Consider the following 17,565-nt stretch of genomic DNA (forward strand, 5'->3'; position numbering starts at 1 on the left):
CCCGACGGCGGGCGTCCCCAGCGGCCGGAAGAGGCAGAGAGGACCTCCCCCGCCCCGCCCCCGGGCGAGGCGGAGCCCCCGCCGCGACGGGGAGCTCGGCTGGAACGCGGCCGGGTCCAGGCGACGGGGGAGGGGAACCAACCGCCATCTTCCCCCCCGCCCCCGCGCTCAAACCGACACAGTGTGGCCCAGCGGCCAACCCCCCGCCGCGGCCGGCCGGCTCTCGCGAGACCGCGAAGGCCTCTGGGAAAGGCGGGGGAGGGGAGGGCAGGGGAACGAACCCGGGACCCGGGGACTGGGGGCTGGCTGAGGCGGCGAGAGGAGCCTCAGGAAGCAGAAGGGGCGGAGAAAGACACGACTGACGTGGCACGTGGCCAATCACGAGCGAGGTCGCGCACGCCTCGGGCCAACGAGCGGAGCAGCCTGCTGCGGGGGGCGGGCGCTGGGGCCGAGGGTAGCTTGAGCGCGGCGGCGGCGTTGTTCAGTCAGAGCGAGAACATTCCAGAGGTGAGTCCGGTGAAGGGGCGGCGGCCCCGCGCCCCCTCCCCAGTCCTCCCCGCCCCCTCGACCCCCGCGGGCCGCTGGCTGGCGGGGAAGGCGCCCCGACGCCCGCGGCTCACGGCGCCGTCTTTCCGCGCCAGGTCGCCAGGCCCCGGGCGCTGAAGGGTGTGGACCCCGGACGTCGCTGGGACAGCCCCTCCCCGCTGCTCGGCGGCGCCTGGCCCGGCCGCTGCTCGCTGCGTGCTCCGCCGCCTCCGCCGCCCCTCCTCGGACTCGGGTTCACACGCGCCTCACTTCATCCCAGTCCCGGGCGAGCAGCGTTGGGTTTATGTCTTTATTTGACGAAAACGGTGAGTCCGCGGGCGGGCCGGCGGGGAGATGGCGGCCGCACAAGATGGCGGCGCGCCGCGTGACCCGCGCGCGTGTGGCGCAGTTCGGGCGGGCGGGCGGGCCCCGCGCCCCCGCCGCCCTGCCCTCCGCCCCGGCCCCCGCCCCTCCCCGCCTCCCCCGTCCGCCCCCCCCTCCTCCGCCCCGGTCCCCTCCCCCCGCCGGGCCCCGGCCCCTCCCCCGCCCCGCGGGAGCGCGCCGCGCGGGCTGACTCAGGCCCCGTTGCTGCATTCATGAGTCATCGCCCGCGCGGGGGCGGGGGCGGGGGCGGGGGCGGCCCGGGCCGGCGCCCCTCGGCCGCTTTCGTTTCCCCCGGCGCGCCGAGGCCGGGTGGCGCGCATGGCGGGGTCGCTGCCCCGGGCTGAGCGGCCGGTGGCCATGGGCACCGGAGCGAAGGTCGAGTGCGTGCGCGCGCGGAGCGGGGACGGGAGGCGCGGGGGCGACTGCGCTCGGTCGTTGCCCCCGCGGTCCGTGCGCACTTCCGCGAGACGCCGTGTCCTGGGCCGGGCCAGGGCCTCCCCGAGCGCGGCCGGGTGCTGGACACGGCCTGAGCGGGGAGGCTGGGAAGTTTGTTCGTGGCCGAGGCCGGGTCTGCGGGGAAGAGCTCGTGGCCCTTGCGTCCGCGGTTGTGGCGATGTGGCCGCGCCCCCGGAAGCGATCCTTGGCCGGGCGGACGCAGCGCAGTGGGGAGAGTGGCGGCTCCCGGCTGGAGGCCCGTCCTGCTCCACGCGGAGCCCCTTTCTGTTGCGACAGGTGTTCCGTGTTCGAGGAGAGTGTTCGCGGCGCCGCCCGCGAACCGGGGTGCTTCGTGGGGTCACCGGGAGGCGAAGGGAGGCTTCCTCCGCGGGGATCCCGCTAAGCGTGGGGGTTGTGCGCTCTTCCTTCTCTTGCAGAGCTGTTGCGCAGCCATTGGTACCTGTATTGGGGACACATAGCATACAAGCAAGAAGCCTACAGCCTCAGTGGCGAAAATTTTTTCATGTCAGAGACCGAGAACTCTTGCAGTCGTTTATGTCATCCCTTCTTCTCCAGACAGAAGATACCAAAAAGTTGCAATCAAAGATCTCTTCATCTTATTGATAAAGCCACTAATAAGCCAAAATGTCTGTCAATGTCAACCGCAGTGTGTCAGACCAGTTCTATCGCTACAAGATGCCCCGTCTGATTGCCAAGGTAATACCCCTCTTGGGTTTCGTTTTGAGGCCTAGCTCTTTTGCTAGAATCTTGAAGATTGCACGTCCTGGGGTAGATAATGCAAAATTAAAGTTATTTTTTTCTTTAGGTTGAGGGCAAAGGAAATGGTATCAAGACAGTTATAGTCAACATGGTTGACGTTGCAAAGGCGCTTAATCGGCCTCCAACGTGTAAGTAACGCTTCTTAAGAGGAGTCTGACAAAGCATAGTGTGTCACTGTGGTCATGACAGACTTGGATCTGTGTGATTGGAGTGAGTTGTATGCTCGTGTGTTTCAGGGTTAAGTGGAGTCTTGGGCTGGAAAACCAGCTGGTTAGTTCCTGTTGGTAAACAAAGCTGCTCAACACATTTTAACCTGGTATAAAAATATAAGGGAGTTGTATTTGTATAAGGGTGAATGAGTAGTAGAACATCCAGATAATAAATCTTCCCCCCCCCCCCAATAGATCCCACCAAATATTTTGGTTGTGAGCTGGGAGCACAGACCCAGTTTGATGTTAAGAATGACCGTTACATTGTCAATGGATCTCATGAGGCGAATAAGCTGCAAGACATGTTGGATGGATTCATTAAAAAATTTGTTCTTTGTCCTGAGTGTGAGAATCCTGAAACCGAGCTGGTGAGTCTTTCTGAGGAAAAACTGCATATCTCCTTTTGTGGTCAGTCTTTGATATCACCACATGTATGCTCCTGAGAAGGCAGAGCAAACTTAATTGCAAACAGGTTGTGTAAAGCAGCAAATTTTTTGAATTATTTAACATCTTGTTTTTTACAAAATTTGTTGTAGTTTATAGATGACTGACTTGTTTTTATTCTTTGGCAGCATGTCAATCCAAAGAAGCAAACAATAGGTAATTCTTGTAAAGCCTGTGGCTATCGAGGCATGCTTGACACACATCATAAACTCTGCACGTTCATTCTCAAAAACCCACCTGGTAAGTCTTTATGAAGAACTTGAAGGATTTTAATGTGAGGCAGCTGATCATTGGAAAAAATGGAAGCTTTTTTGCTGTTGTGAAACTAGACTATAAGGAATGTCCCAATTTTTGTGCCTCGTTCTGTTGAGTCTATAACTTTGAAAAACATACCATTCAGGGTGAGAACAGGCTACAACTTAAACTTTGCTGTGTTGTCAACTTTTTCTTTCCTGAAATTTTATTTACTTGAGAGAAAGCTTGCATGAGAGAGAGAAGCAGACTCCCGCAGAGCTAGGAGCCTGATGTGGGATTCTGTCCCAGGACTCCGGGACCATGACCCAAGCTGAAGGGCACCCAGGTGCCCTGTGATTTCAGTTTCCAAGATCTGTCCTTTTAGAATAGGTGGAATGGATATTGTAAAACAGGAGCGCCTCCGTGGCTCTGTCTGTTGAGCATCTGCTTTTGGCTGGGGTCAAGCCCTGCATCAGGCTCCCTGCTTAATGGGTATGTGCTGCTTCTGCTCCTTTTGTGTGCATACATGCAAGTGTGTTCTCTCTCTCTCTCGAATATTTTTTAAAAATACATAAAATTAGGATCCCAGGAAACAATCCACTTCTGGAACACAGTGTTTTATGAATCAGGGTCCCAGCTCATTAAGCCCAAGTGGCTTTAGAACTTTGCAAGCAACACTCTGTGGCAGACGATGGAAGTTGTCTGACACAATTTAAGCTTGCTATAGCAATAAAGTCTAACCTATTCCAGTGTTCTCCTCCATGAGACCAACTGTTATATAGACTTAGACAGTGTTAACAGCTCTGGACTAAAGTGGAGTTGAGAAGTGCTCATGTTTAGGTTCACGGGGGACAAGAGAGTCAGGAGTGCCCGCCTTCACTAAGCTGCTCATTTTCTGAGATACCACCACTTTGTTAATTTTACTGAACAGTTAATATCCCTGTTCTAGGACATTGGGTCCTTACTCTGAGTTTTTTCACATAGGAAATGATAGTGGAAGAATTCGGTTTGTGAACCCTAGAATTCTAAGTAGCATTGTTCTTGTGTATGGTTTTCTGAGGGAAGGTTCCAAAGCAAAAGGAAGCAAAGGGTTTTAAATGTCTATGGGAGACAGTAAGGTGTATTGTAAACTGTAGTATTAAACTTCCACTTCTTTCTTTGTTTTGCTGTAGAGAATAGCGATAGCGGTACAGGGAAGAAAGAAAAGGAAAAGAAAAACCGGAAGGGCAAAGACAAGGAAAACGGTTCTGTGTCTAGCAGTGAGACGCCCCCACCCCCACCGCCAAATGAGATCAGTCCTCCTCCGCACGCTGCGGTGAGTGGAGTGGTGAATGTGTGGTGGGCACTAAAGTCGGGGGAAATACAGTACCTGGTGGGACGGGAGAAGAAAGGAAACTCGGGCACCTGGGTGACTTAATTGCTTAAGTGACTGCCTTCAGCTCAGGTCATGATCCTGGAGTCCCACATCAGCTTCCTGCTCGGCAGGGAGTCTGCTGCTCTCGTCCCTCCCCACCTCATGAGCAGGTGCGCGCATGTGTGCCCTCTCTCAAATAAAAAGAATCCTTTTAGAAAGGGGCAGAGGGGTGCCTGGGTGGATCGGCAGGTTAAGCCTCTGCCTTTCGGCTCAGGTCATGATCCCAGGGTCCTGGGATCGAGTCCCATACTGGGCTCTCTGCCTGCTTCTCTGCCTACTTGTGATCTCTGTCAGATAAAACTTTAAAAAATCTTCATTTTAACATTGCAATGGTATCTTGGGTTCCTGGTTATGCGCGGTTGATTAAATTAATGTAGGTCCAATTTATATTTGTGAGAAATGAACCTAGTGCCATTAACATGACGAGATATCAGAAGTATTTTTGTGTTTTTATGGCATTTGACTACATATACTTGTTCTTGACAGGAAGAAGAGGAGGATGATGATTGGGGGGAGGATACAACTGAGGAAGCTCAAAGACGCAGAATGGATGAAATCAGTGATCATGCAAAAGTTCTGACACTCACTGATGATTTGGAAAGGACTGTTGAAGAGCGGGTCAATATTCTGTTTGATTTCGTTAAGGTAAAATAACTTGGGTCAGTAGCAGCTAAACATTTTCTTGATAAGAAGTTTCTTGGGTTTTTGTAAAGGTGTTCGTTACTTTATGCTTATTATCTGGCATGTAACTTTTTTTCCTACAGTATCTTTTCAATACTCAAACTTTTTGTTCAGATACTTCCTGAGGTGGTTCCAGGTACTATATTGGCATGTGCATTTCATGGGAAAATCCTGAAACCATAATAAATTTGGTAGGAAAAAAAGTCCATGAAAGTGGGGACTAGTATCTCTGGACGAAAATGTGTCTCCATTTCACTGAACTGCTTCCTTTTATTTGCAGAAGAAGAAAGAAGAAGGTATCATTGACTCATCAGACAAAGAAATTGTTGCTGAAGCAGAAAGATTGGATGTAAAAGCCATGGGCCCTCTTGTTTTGACTGAAGTTCTTTTTAATGAGAAGATTAGAGAACAAATTAAGAAATACAGGCGCCATTTCCTACGAGTAAGCAAATTATTTTTAGGTTCATAAATGAGGTTAGAGCTGTGTGACCCTGGGAACTTGTTGTCTGTTATCCTAAAACTGGAGATAATTGACCTATCTTAACAAGCATGGGAATATTTGGAAAATACTGTGTATAGTTTCATAGCTAAAGTAGTACCCAGATTTTTATGCATTGACTTTTTAAGCCACTGTTTAAGGCTATATAGCCTTAAGGCACAATCTTGAAGCAATGTGTATACTTAATTAAAACTTTAAAAGCTTGTTAATACATTTATTTCCAGTTTTGTCACAACAACAAAAAAGCTCAACGGTACCTTCTTCACGGTTTGGAGTGTGTGGTAGCAATGCATCAAGCTCAGCTCATTTCCAAGATTCCCCATATCTTGAAGGAGATGTATGATGCAGATCTGTTGGAGGAAGAAGTCATCATCAGCTGGTCAGAAAAGGTGGGGAATAGATAGATACATACAATCAGATTCTTGAGAATCAGAAGTATTACTGAGATGTTGTTGGGGCAATTTAGGAAGAAGTAACTTCTGATAACTGAGTTTCTGCTACATTGAAATGTAGTCACTGGTATAATGTGTAGGTGATTCCCAGTATGGCAGCTTCCTAGTAATAAGGGAAGAAAGTATTTAAACTCCTTGGACTCATTATTAATTGTTGAATAAATGGATCTGTTGAGAAGTCAAGACTAAGATATGACCCAGTCACTTTAAAGAGCTCAGTGTAGTCAGATAAGTTAAATTTTAGATTTCTCCAACTAAAAAAATTGTATTGAACATTTTCTAGGCCTCTAAGAAATATGTCTCAAAAGATCTTGCCAAAGAGATTCGTGTCAAAGCAGAACCGTTTATAAAATGGTTGAAGGAAGCGGAGGAGGAATCTTCTGGTGGTGAAGAAGATGATGAAGATGAGAATATTGAGGTGAACTGTGTTAGGGTTTGGGATTTGAAAATAATACTTGGGTAATTTGAAATTTCAAGATGCAGCAGAACGTGGTCTCAATAATTTGGGAATTTAACATGTTAATATAAAGGGCTAGGGATATCTTTCCTGCCCCTAGACATGATCGTCAGTAGACTACGAATTTTCAAAGGAGTATTAGTATAGGTTGAGTATACACGTGCTAGTTGTCCATAAAAATTAAGATGCTATCTGGCTGAGAGAGACCTTAAGAGAATTTAGTATTCAGAGAGAACTTAAGTTTTCAAATAACAAAAACTTGTGCGAGGTGATGGCTCTGGGACACCTGGGTGGTTTGGTAGGCTAAGCATCCAACCCACTCTTGATTTCCTCTCAGGGTTTTGAGATCAAGCCCTGTGAAATCTGTGAAGCTTCCTTGGGATTTTCTACCTCTGCTGCCACTTGCGCTCCCCCTGCCCACATGCACACTTTCTCAAAAAAGATGGCTGTGTTTGGGTACTTTTTCCTCCCTTGTTGACCATTGATTTATATTATTAATTTTACAAACAGGTTCATTGGGATAAAGATTTACAATAAATAAAATTGTCTTACCAGGTGGTATATTCGAAGACTGCCAGTGTACCTAAAGTTGAAGCTGTGAAGTCTGACAACAAGGATGATGACATTGATATTGATGCCATTTAAAGGGGTGCGTGCGGCCCAGCTTAACAGCGTGATGCTGCGGGTCTTTCTGCATCATCAGCCAGAAGTGCAACATGTATGTGCAAAAGCTAAAACGGCTTAACATCATGCTACACTTTCTACTAAAAATGTATTGCTGTGAGTGGTCTGTAATTAAGCCCAACAAGACATCTAGGGAGTCCATACACCTATCAGTGAGCAGATATAGTTTGCTTATTTATAGCATGTTTCTTTTTGAAAAATTAGTGGTGGACACATTTGGATCACATTTATACAGTTAAATAAAGATTTGATTTTTGGTCATTCTTCAGATTTTGGCTTTGAATGACTTAAGCTGAAATGGCTCCTTTTTAAAAAACACTGCACCATCATTAACCTGATAAGATTTTTGGAGCCTGTTAGATTTTGTTAGATGCTGAAACTGTAAAGATGTCTTCAGCAGAATGTAAACATAAGCTTATGTATAATTATCTTAATCAGCCATTGAGAAATACAGTACTTTCAAGCGTTCAGTCCCTCAGATTGGCATCTGGTAATGTACATTCTTCCCATGCTGAGGTGGACTGATAATCAAATGGCAGTGCAACATCGTTATCTTACTGAGACGTAAAAATGACCTGAGTGTCCTATAAATAATTTTAAGAGCAGGTTTTGAAACTTGAATTGTGTTTTTTCAGTTCGTGTATACTTACCCCAAATTGTAGTCTTTGGAGTCATGTGCATTGCACGTTGGATGAGCCAGGGGAGTTCTTACATTAACAAGCATTTTATGTGTATGTAGCTGTTGCTTTGTACTGACTGGGAAAATTCTGAAACTAGGGTGTGATTATATAGTAAGCTATGATTTTATTTGGGGGAAGCAGGAAAAGGTGCACTTAATCTCTAGCAAAAACTGCGCATAATTTTTCAACTTTTGTTATGATTTAATTTCAAAATATTAAGGGCATACTGTATCTTTTCATTGTGGATTTTCTCCTGATAATATGGTTTGTTCTTTAATGCCTTTTACATGTGGATACTTAGCTTATGCTTTTTAGGCTTTGGTTGCTATCTTGCCAAAATAAGTGTTACCGTGTCTCAGACTTGATTTCCCCCTCCCCCCAAAATGTCTTATTTAAAAGACGCTAAAAGCGTACTTCAAGTTAAAGCCTATATTTTGGTGTAAGACTAAAGGTGTTTTTTATTTCACATTGACTATATCAGACAGCCAAGAAGTCTGATGGTGGCCACTGAATGCAGGTGATCAGGGCCTGACCCCAGCCCATCCTGAGAGTTAGATTTAGAAATAACTTATTGGTGAATTCGGCTTAATTAGCTGATCCAAACTCAAGTGATATGGGTTATGGCTGTATCTGAGCGATCATCTTCAAAGGAAAAACTTGCACAAAGTACAGTGGGAATCAATCCAGAGGGTTAATTTTATTGGAAGCGCTGTCTTACATCATTCACCTTTCTTTTGTGATCCATTTTTACAGATTATAATGAGACCTTAATATAATGTATGTAAGGATTTTTCACATTGGAAATTATACAAACATTTGATACAATAAAACCTTGTTAGCTTGATATTTCAAGGAGGTAAAATCAAGTAGTCTTACTGGAGACCTACAAATCAGTCCCCGTCCTTTCCCTGCCCCCTACCTTTTGATCGATTTTGATGAGTGAAGCAGAAGCACCTACCTGGAGGGAATGTGCTTTGTCACACGAAAGAGATGAAATTTTTACAAATTACATCTCACTGAGGTTTCAAATTCTTTGCTGTAGGCCAGTTTGTTTTCATCATCTGAAGTCGTCTAGGAGATCCTGGTGACCTAAGCCAAGCTGCATTCAACATACCCAATGTCAAGCTGATAGGGTTCTGTTACAGTTGGGGTTGTTTTTGTTTTGTTTTTCCTTTCTTTAACCTGAAGGAAAACCTGTTTGGGGCTTCTAAACATTAAAGAAAAAATTTTGGCTTAGACTAGTATTCAGTCTGGTGCCAAACTTCAGTGGAATTCAAATCCACATAATAGGAGTTTTATCCGTAGAGGCTGTCCTAATAAATTAACCCTTCACTTTGATCTATTCAGTGGTCTTAAAATTTCCTGTTTCAAACAGCTACATTACTTGATTAAAACAATGTTAAAATTATATTTTGTCTCTGCTTTAATATTAAAATTAATCTAGATTCTTTTTATAAGATTGAAGCATTGAACTCGCCGTATTTTGTAGCTGCTGCTGTGGATTTGTGTTGGGGTGTTTCCTTCTGTGGGTCCCAGCCTCGCTCAGAAAAACGGACGCCGTGCTCATTACTGTGGGTCAGTGATGTTCTGTAGGTCTCATATCCTTGTTCTGTAGCTAACTGCAAACTGAAAAGGTCTGTCTTAATCTGACTTTTTGAAATCTTGATGGGTGCTTGCTGTAGAGAATAGAGATGTCAGGTATATAGTTGTGTAATAGATCTCTGATTAAGGGAAATGGAGGAGATTGCTTTCCAACAAGATTTTACTGAAACTGATGGACCTGTAGGTCTAAAGGCTGGAGCAGGGAAGGGAGTATAAAGTGCTCAGGGCTTTTCTTGTCAGGCTGTGTTGCAGTTTCTGCCATGGTTTACTCCAGTGTACTGAGTAATCCCTGAGTAAAGCCCTTTGGCTTGAAGATGACTTAGAAATGAAAGCTGGCACCTCTGAAAGAATGGAAAATAGAGAAGGGTATACTGGTGCATGCCCAGTGAGCCACCTTTCTGGATTTTTCATTTGTTGTGTTGATCCTCATTGTGATCTGAGATACATACTGTTATCCCGAGATCATCATCTAATCTGACTCCTGTGCCCAGCCACTTTGTCCTGCACTGCAGAGATAAAGATACGTTTAAAATCAAAATGAAAGGATTCTGCTGGAATCTACTTAGAGCTTCAGCACAATAGTCCAACCATAATTGAGATTAAAAATTTTTTTAACAGTTCTGCAAACGATCCTTAGTGGACTCCGATAGCTACAGTTTGATCTGCCCGCACTCTAGAGTAACCCAGAAATGCAGATTTGGCCCATGTCACGTTGTCCTGTGGATTGCTCTTCAGACGTGGCAGCCCAGTGGACTACTATGGTTCCTTAAGGCACTCTCAGTACCAGGACGCGGTACCGGTACTCCATACAGTGCATTTATTTCTCTGACCTGTCCCTACATAGACCTTGACTCTTTAGAATTGACAGGACATAAAGTGGAGTCATGTGGAGAAATGACTTGGCAGAGTTCTCAGATCGGGCTTACATAGTCTTCAGAGTCTGACCTTGTGAGCCTTTGCTCTTTAGAAGATTGGGGGCCTGGGTTTTGTGTCCACCTGCAGTAGAGTTCTGTACTCCACAAACTTAACATCTGATTGTTCGCAGCCAGAAAATGGAACCAGATTATAATTCTTGTGTGCTAGAATATGGGGATGATCACTAGCTACATGAAGAGAATTTTTCCTCAGAACCTAGACCAGGAGAATATGGTGTTGGGCTCTTAGAGCTAACCAGTAGGGTCTCTTGCCCCAGTCCCTGCCTTTGGGATGTTACTCAGTGACCTACTCACCTGGACTTTGGAATCAGACCTGGATTCTGGCCAGGGCCTCTCTAGATTGCACGTCTCCCTAATGGGATGGTAACTTCTCTGTGCAGCACTTAAAATTCTGATGGAAGCCCAATACTGCAGTCCATGGAGGTGTTAACTGGGTTCGGGCAGTTATAGAAAATTGGCCTGTCTGGGATATGGCAAGATAGTGTGCGCTGGGACCTCCAGACATCGGGAGCAGGAATCCGAGTAGACTGAGGAGAGCATTGGGTAGCTAAGTTATTTTTGGCCCGGGAGCAGTTAGGAGGTAGTCCAGTGTTTACAAAGCTCTCCGTGTGCCCTAGGTGGGTGTCAAGAGCGACACTTGACACAGTCCATGGTTTCTGCTGGGATCCCATAATAGCTGCAAATACCACCTAAACCAGTAGCCAGTTCAACCTGTCTCCCATCTAACACATTGAGTTAGCTGACAAGCTCCCCAGAGTGGAGACAACTGTCCTGGGGTCCTGTGGCACACCCACAGGCTGGACCCCCCAACATTTCTGCCTAAGCTAATGCTCTGCACCTTCCAGCTTCCAGATTTCTTGCCCTGTGGGGGACTTAACACAGATGAGGAAGAACTTTCTGATCGTTGGGCTGGTTTGTGCAGGAAAGACAGGGTGGCAGCTTGCAGGGTCTTCACCTTAGTGTGCGGTGACACTGCTGAAGGGGCTAGAGCCCTCAGGAGCCGTCTGCTCCAGACTGGGAAGCAGGGTTTCCCAGGGACCTGACGCCATCCCCTCAGGCATCCTGGCAGATCCCCTGAGCTCCCGACCTGCCTCAGACCTTGAATAAATTTGCAGTTGGTCCAGCTTTGTCCCTGCTCTGTAGTTCCCAGACCAACACACACAGGATGGGGATAGAACTTGAGAGAGGAAATGACTGGGCACTTCAGGACTGCCTGAATTTAGAAGCATCTCTGAGGTTGAGTATGAGGAGAAATTTGGGCGGGAAGAGGAGGGGAGCATGTCTGGAGAGGGATCCGTTCCCTGTGGATGACCGCAGCAGATGAGGCTGTAGGCAGGGAGGCCTTCTGCACGCTCCAGGCTTAGAATGGGGCCTTGTGACAGTAGGAAACAGTAAGTGTGCATCGTGCTGCTTTGGCAGCGGAGCCACTGGGAGCCCTGTGGCTGACAGCCAGCAGCTGCTGTGAGGGGTGGGCTAGTAAAGACAGGGATGCATTGCTACCCTGAGGAGGTTGGAGGCCCCAAACAGCTTTAGCTGCTTTGAAGGCACAGTGTCCCAGATTGAAGAGCGCAGACCCAAGTCCCCATCCCAAAGGCAAAATCTGAGAACCCAGCAGTGCTGGAACTTCACCCTTGAGGCCAGATCTCCCATTTCAGGTATAATCTAAAAGCTAGTGTTACTGGAATCTGTTGCTTAAGTCCCAATTTTTATTTTCTTTTTTCCCTGAAGATCTTGTCACAGCACAGCAGGGCGGGCAGCAGGCAGAGGGAGAAGCAGGCTCCCCACTGAGCGAAGGCCCCATTGCCGGTCTTGAGGTCAGCACGCTGGAGGGTCTCTGGAGGTTCAGGACCTGAGTGGGCACAGGGTTTTTCTTTTCTAGACTGCAGGTTGGGGCCCTCAAACTCAGAAGAAGAGTGTCTTCAGGTGTAACCACAAGTCGTAAATGTGAAGTTCTCGATAAAGAACTTTCTCCAGATGTAGAGAAGAGGATGGTTCTCCAATGAGTCTCGTGATCATGGAATTTCTGGGAACCTTGCACAAGTCCAGCTTTGTAGAGACATTGTGGCATCCGAGGCACTGCCCACTTGTCTGCTCTCTTGGTTTTTTCTTTTTCTACTACCCATAAACTTCGGGTTCCCCGGAACTGTCCTCCATCTCTCTGTGACCTTGCTTTCACAGGTTGTCCTGTGGCCAGGAAGCTTGTTTCTGCCCAAGCCTTCAAGCTTCATAATTGAAATTCCCGTCAGGGTGTATGTGATAAACTTCACAGATCCTCAACATTTCTATCCGGTTGATTAGTTTATTGCCAGCTGTTGTAAGCGCTCTTGGCACAGGCAGCTGTGACTAAGGGGGACAGGGTTGTCACGGGGTTTAAAACATGGCTGCCTTCTCATAAGCAGTCTACAGAACAGGTCTCCACCACCATGCAGCCTGAGGACAGAACACAGGCCGTGCTGTGCAGATCTTAACATCTGATAGAGGGGGGCCTTAAACCCTGGAGGTTACCTTACAAAGAGCTGGCCTTGCTCAGTTGTGACTTGAGTCTCTGTCAGAGAGGGTTTGGGGGTGGGGGCGGTTACAGAGTGGAGGAATCCTAGCTGAGCCACAGGGAACCCCAAGTAGTAGAGCCCCAAGGAAACTCAGGAGGAGCACCTTATGTGAGGGAAAAGGCTGTGATGACCAGACTAGATAGAACACGGGCTGTGGGGAGAAGGACAAGCTGTGTGAAGGGAAGACCGTTCATACAGTTTGCAACGGCTTTGGCGTGTGTTGGTGGAAGAACCCAGGAGGCGGCTCGATAGGACTCTGCACCTGAGGTCTGGATTGGGAGACCTTCCTGCAAGGCAACAGCACAGTCTGTGCTCACAGAGTTCTCCATTCCCCCCCCCCCCCCCAGATAGCAGCAAGGCTAGGAACCTTGTTCTGATTTACTTGTACAAATCAGTAAATCTGATTTACTATGTACAAATCCAGAACCAGACTTGCACATAGCAGGTACTCAGGGGACTCCCCCCCCCCCCCCCAAGTGCCTGGATTCCACAGGTGGGTAGAACAGAAGTAGTCCGCGGGCAGGTCGGCAGGTGGACAGCTGCTGTCGGGGTGAAGGAACAGATGGTTGGATAGAAAAAGCAAAGGATACTTTGGTGAGTCGGTGGGTCATTGGAAAGCGAATGGCATGAGAGCATGCTTGCTTCTCCTAACCAGTTCTTGCCGTATAACTTTATATAAAAATAGGCTCCATTCTTTTTTACCTTCCCCTGTTCCTTTTCATGAAGTCCAGAATGCCAAAGTACTTGTTAAGAGAACTAAATGCAACTTGAAGGGGCTGGCTCAGTCCGTGGAGCATGTGATTTGATCTTGCAGTCTTGAGTTCAAGCTCCATGTTGGGTGTAAAATTACTTAAATTTAAATAATATGTGTATGATAAGTAGGCTCTGCCCAGGGTGGAGCCCAACATGGGACCTGAATTTACAACTCTGAGATCAAGAGCCGGACACTTAACCCACTGAGCCACCCGGGCACCTCTCAGTATTATTTAGGGGCACCCAGGTGGCTCAGTGGGTTAAGCCTCTGCCTTCTGCTCAGGTCATGGTCTCAGGGTCCTGGGGTCGAGCCCCACATCGGGCTCTCTGCTCAGCGGGGAGCCTGCTTCCTCCTCTCTGTCTGCCTCTCTGTCTACTTGTGATCTCTGTGCCAAATAAATAAAATCTTTTTTAAAAATTTAAAAAATGAAGGTATTATTTAAACATGGGACCTGAAAATAGCTGTGGCTTATTGCTAAGATTTTGTGGATTGAATCCAAACTGACCCCATCCCCAACCAAGACTGCACGAAAACATCAGTAAAGGGATAAAACTCGAATTGAGGATTCAGGAAGAGGGCAGAGTAGGAAGCACCAGCAATCTGTCCCCACCTTGACATCAGCTGCACTGAGAGTCTGGAACTGGGGAGTATGTTGAAGGCTTAACTTCCAGGAGACTGACCTGGACAGTAAAGTGCAGCTAATTTTAGTCCATTTCTGATCCCAGCACAGTGGTGGCTACCCATCCTCCACCCGTATATGTAGGGCAGGCAGCTGTGCACACGTTCCTGGAACAGCCTGCACACCCTGTAGGAGCCAGGGCAGACCGAAAGGACACTGTCCTCTAGATACCAGGGATCTGTTCTCTGCTGCTTCTGATCAGAGTGCATACAAAGAAGGAAGCCATTGTTGCACATGCCCCCATGATTGCAAGCCCCGCTTCAGGCTGAAGTGGCTTCCAGTGGGTGTAAAGAGATGCTAACCCCGCCACCTTCATTTTTCTCCTCTTTGCCTTGGGGGCTAGATAGTATTAAAGGCTAGGATGTTTGAAAGCAACTGCACTTAACAAGGGGAAATTAGAAGGTGACCACACATGCTCAGGGAAAGGCTTGGACTCAAAAGATCTGAAAAGACCATAATAGCTCAGGGTGATCCTTGGCACAGAGAAAGCCTATAACCAAATAAAACCAGGGACGTCTGGGTGGCTCCAGTCCATTAAGTGTCTGCCTTCGGCTCACGTCATAATCCCAGGGTCCTGGGATCAAGTACCCCATCGGGGTCCCTGCTCAGTGGGAATCCTGCTTCTCTTCCCCCCTACTTGTGCACTCACTTGCTCTCTGACAAATAATTGGATGAAATCTTTAAAAAAAAATTTATATAACTAATTTATTTTTTAAGATTTTCTTTGAGACACCACAAGCGGCGTGGAGGATCAGAGGGAGAGGGGGAAGCAGACTCTGCTGAGCAGCCCCCTCCCAAGCAGCTTGATCCCAGGACCCTGAGGTCATGACCTGAGCCAAAGGCAGATGCTTAATCCCCTGAGCCACCCAGGTACTCCTGTAACCTGTAACTTAATAAAATGCAGCAATTCCTGGAGATGGGAGAGAATCCTGTTTACACAGTTAACACTTCATTAGACATAAATGTCCACTGTACAATAACAAAAGAATCACAAGGCATACTAGGAAGTAGGAAAGTATGAGCCATTCAAAAGAAAAAAAGGCCTGATTGCAGATCTGAACAGAGCTTAACTATCTTAAAGACAGTCAAAAGAACCAAAGGAAGATGTGGAGAAATTTCTGAACAAAATAGAAATATCAATAGAAATAGGAACCCTTAAAATCCAAAAAATTCTGGAGCAAAAAAGTATAAATGAAATGCTAAATTCACAAGAGGGATTCAAAGGTAGATTTGGGCATGCTGGAGAAAATATTAAATACTGGAAGTTACTGAGTCTGAAAAAACAAAAAAAAAAAACAACAGGAAGAAACCTGAACAGAACCTTAGTGACCTGTAAAACACCATTAAGAGAACCAACATCTACACTATGGGAGTCTCAGAAAGAAAACATAGGGGCAGAGAGAATATTTGAAGAAATATGGTTGAAATGTTCCCAAGGCAAATGAAATGAAGCTCCGCAAACATCCAAGAGGCTCAGTAAACTCCCAAGAAAGATAAACTCAGATCCATACTGAGACACACTAATTTTCAAATGACAATAGGATCTTGAAAACCAAGAGGAGCAAATCATACATACAGGATTGTATATACGCATCACCCCCATAAGACAATCAGATGTATCATGAGAAACTTGGCCAGAAGGCTGGTATATTCAAAGTACTAAATGAAAAACTGCCGTTAGGTGAAGGAGGAAATACAACATTCCCAGGTAACCAGCAGCCAAGGTTTGTCACCTCCAGACTTGACCTGCAAGAGTTCTTGAGGGGCGCCTGCAGTGTGAGATGAATACTAGACAGTAATTCAAAAAGCCATAAGAAACATTAAATACACAGGGAGTTATAGAAGCTAGTATTGTGACAATGGTTTGTAACTCCAGAGAATACATTTTTTTTTAAGTATTAATCTAAAAGCTAGTATTACTAGTGTGTTCTCAAGTCCCAATTTTTATTTTTTTCCCCCAAAGATTTTATTTGTCAGAGCACAAGCAGGGTGAGCAACAGGCAGAGAGGGAGAAGCAGGCTCCTTGTTGAGCAAAGATCCTGATAGAGGACTTGATCCCGCGATACTGGAACCATGACCTGAGCTGAAGGCAGACACCTAACTGACTGAGCCACCCAGATATCCCAAGTTTTTTTTTTTTTTTTTTTTCCTACATAATTGAAGAGACTAATGAATTTTTAAAAATTACTTGTTTTTGGACACCACTCTGCATAAAGCTGCAGTTTTGTGGCATCAATAATGACGGGATAAGAACAGAGCCATGAAGCTAAGGTTTTGTATGTTAATGAGGTTAAGCTGGTATTGATTCAAATTAGAGTGTTAAAACTTTAGGATGTTAAGTATAATCCCTATGGTAACCACAAAGAAGATAGCTGTAGAATATATGCAACAGGAAATGAGAAACATTTAAATACAAATATCTATTAAACAGAAGATGACAGTAATTCAGGAAATGGACAAAAAACGCTGTAAGGTATACAGAAAACTGCACAATGACAAAATTAAGTCCCTGCTGGGAGGCCTGGGTGGCTCAGTCGGTCAAGCAGCTCCCTTCAGCTCAGGTCACGATCCCAGGGTCCTGGGATCAAGTCCTACATTGGGCTCGTTGCTCAAGGGGAGCCTTCTCTCTCTGCCTCTGCCTGCTGCTCTGCCTACTTGTGCTCTTATCTCTCTGTCAAAATCTTTAAAAAAAAATTAAGTCCCTACTTCCCAGTATTAATTTAAATGTAAATGGTGGGGTACCTGAGGTGCTCAGTCTGTTAAGTGTCCAACTCTTGATCTCAGCTCAAGTGTTGATCTCAGGGCCATGAGTTCAAGTCCCACGTTGGGCTGCATGTTGGGCATGGAGCTTACATTACGTACGAACATACGTAAACATAAATGGATTAAACTCCGATCAAAATGTAGGGATTGGCAAAATAACACATGATGGCAACTACATGCTATCTAAAAAGACTAATTTTACATTCCAAGCACACTAATGTAAAAGACTAATCTTAGGGGCACCTGGGTGGCTCAGTGGGTTAAAGCCTCTGCCTTCAGCTCAGGTTATGATCCCAGGGTCCTGGGATCGAGCCCCGCATCGGGTTCTCTGCTCGGCAGTGAGCCTGCTTCCTCCTCTCTCTCTGCCTGCCTCTCTGCCTACTTGTGAGCTCTCTCTGTCAAATA

The 17,565-nt window shown here is 46.7% G+C and overlaps 1 protein-coding gene and 1 non-coding gene across 4 annotated transcripts; both read left to right on the forward strand.

The window, feature by feature from the left end:
- The first annotated feature begins 253 nt into the window (after positions 1-253).
- Positions 254-9,286, forward strand: EIF5 (eukaryotic translation initiation factor 5). 3 transcript variants are annotated; one of them, XM_045074187.1, is made up of 12 exons: positions 254-507; positions 642-851; positions 1,782-2,061; positions 2,171-2,252; positions 2,529-2,701; positions 2,906-3,017; positions 4,184-4,326; positions 4,912-5,070; positions 5,387-5,548; positions 5,830-5,994; positions 6,341-6,475; positions 7,070-9,286. In XM_045074187.1, exons 3-12 carry the CDS (start codon positions 1,990-1,992, stop codon positions 7,157-7,159), a joined length of 1,293 nt encoding a protein of 430 aa, XP_044930122.1. In that variant the 5' UTR covers positions 254-507; positions 642-851; positions 1,782-1,989; the 3' UTR covers positions 7,160-9,286. The 3 variants fall into 3 exon arrangements, with proteins under 3 accessions (XP_044930122.1, XP_044930136.1, XP_044930129.1); XM_045074201.1 differs by lacking the exon at positions 642-851; XM_045074194.1 differs by lacking the exons at positions 254-507; positions 642-851 and adding an exon at positions 1,169-1,284.
- On the forward strand, positions 3,681-3,804 carry LOC123390581. Its single transcript, XR_006605128.1, has one exon. It is a non-coding gene; the product is annotated as a small nucleolar RNA SNORA28 (small nucleolar RNA).
- Positions 9,287-17,565: the final 8,279 nt, after the last annotated feature.

This window comes from Mustela putorius, unplaced genomic scaffold (assembly GCF_011764305.1).
Source record: "Mustela putorius furo isolate JIRA1106 unplaced genomic scaffold, ASM1176430v1.1 tig00000129_pilon_pilon_pilon, whole genome shotgun sequence".
In the NCBI taxonomy this organism is placed as follows: Eukaryota; Metazoa; Chordata; class Mammalia; order Carnivora; family Mustelidae; genus Mustela; species Mustela putorius.

Coding starts and splice junctions, on each gene's coding strand:
- EIF5 (XM_045074187.1), top strand. CDS start 1,990: ATGTCTGTCAATGTCAACCGCAGTGTGTCAGACCAGTTCTATCGCTAC. Junction 5,071..5,386: donor TTCTGTTTGATTTCGTTAAG/GTAAAATAACTT, acceptor TTTTATTTGCAG/AAGAAGAAAGAAGAAGGTAT. Junction 5,549..5,829: donor ACAGGCGCCATTTCCTACGA/GTAAGCAAATTA, acceptor ATTTATTTCCAG/TTTTGTCACAACAACAAAAA.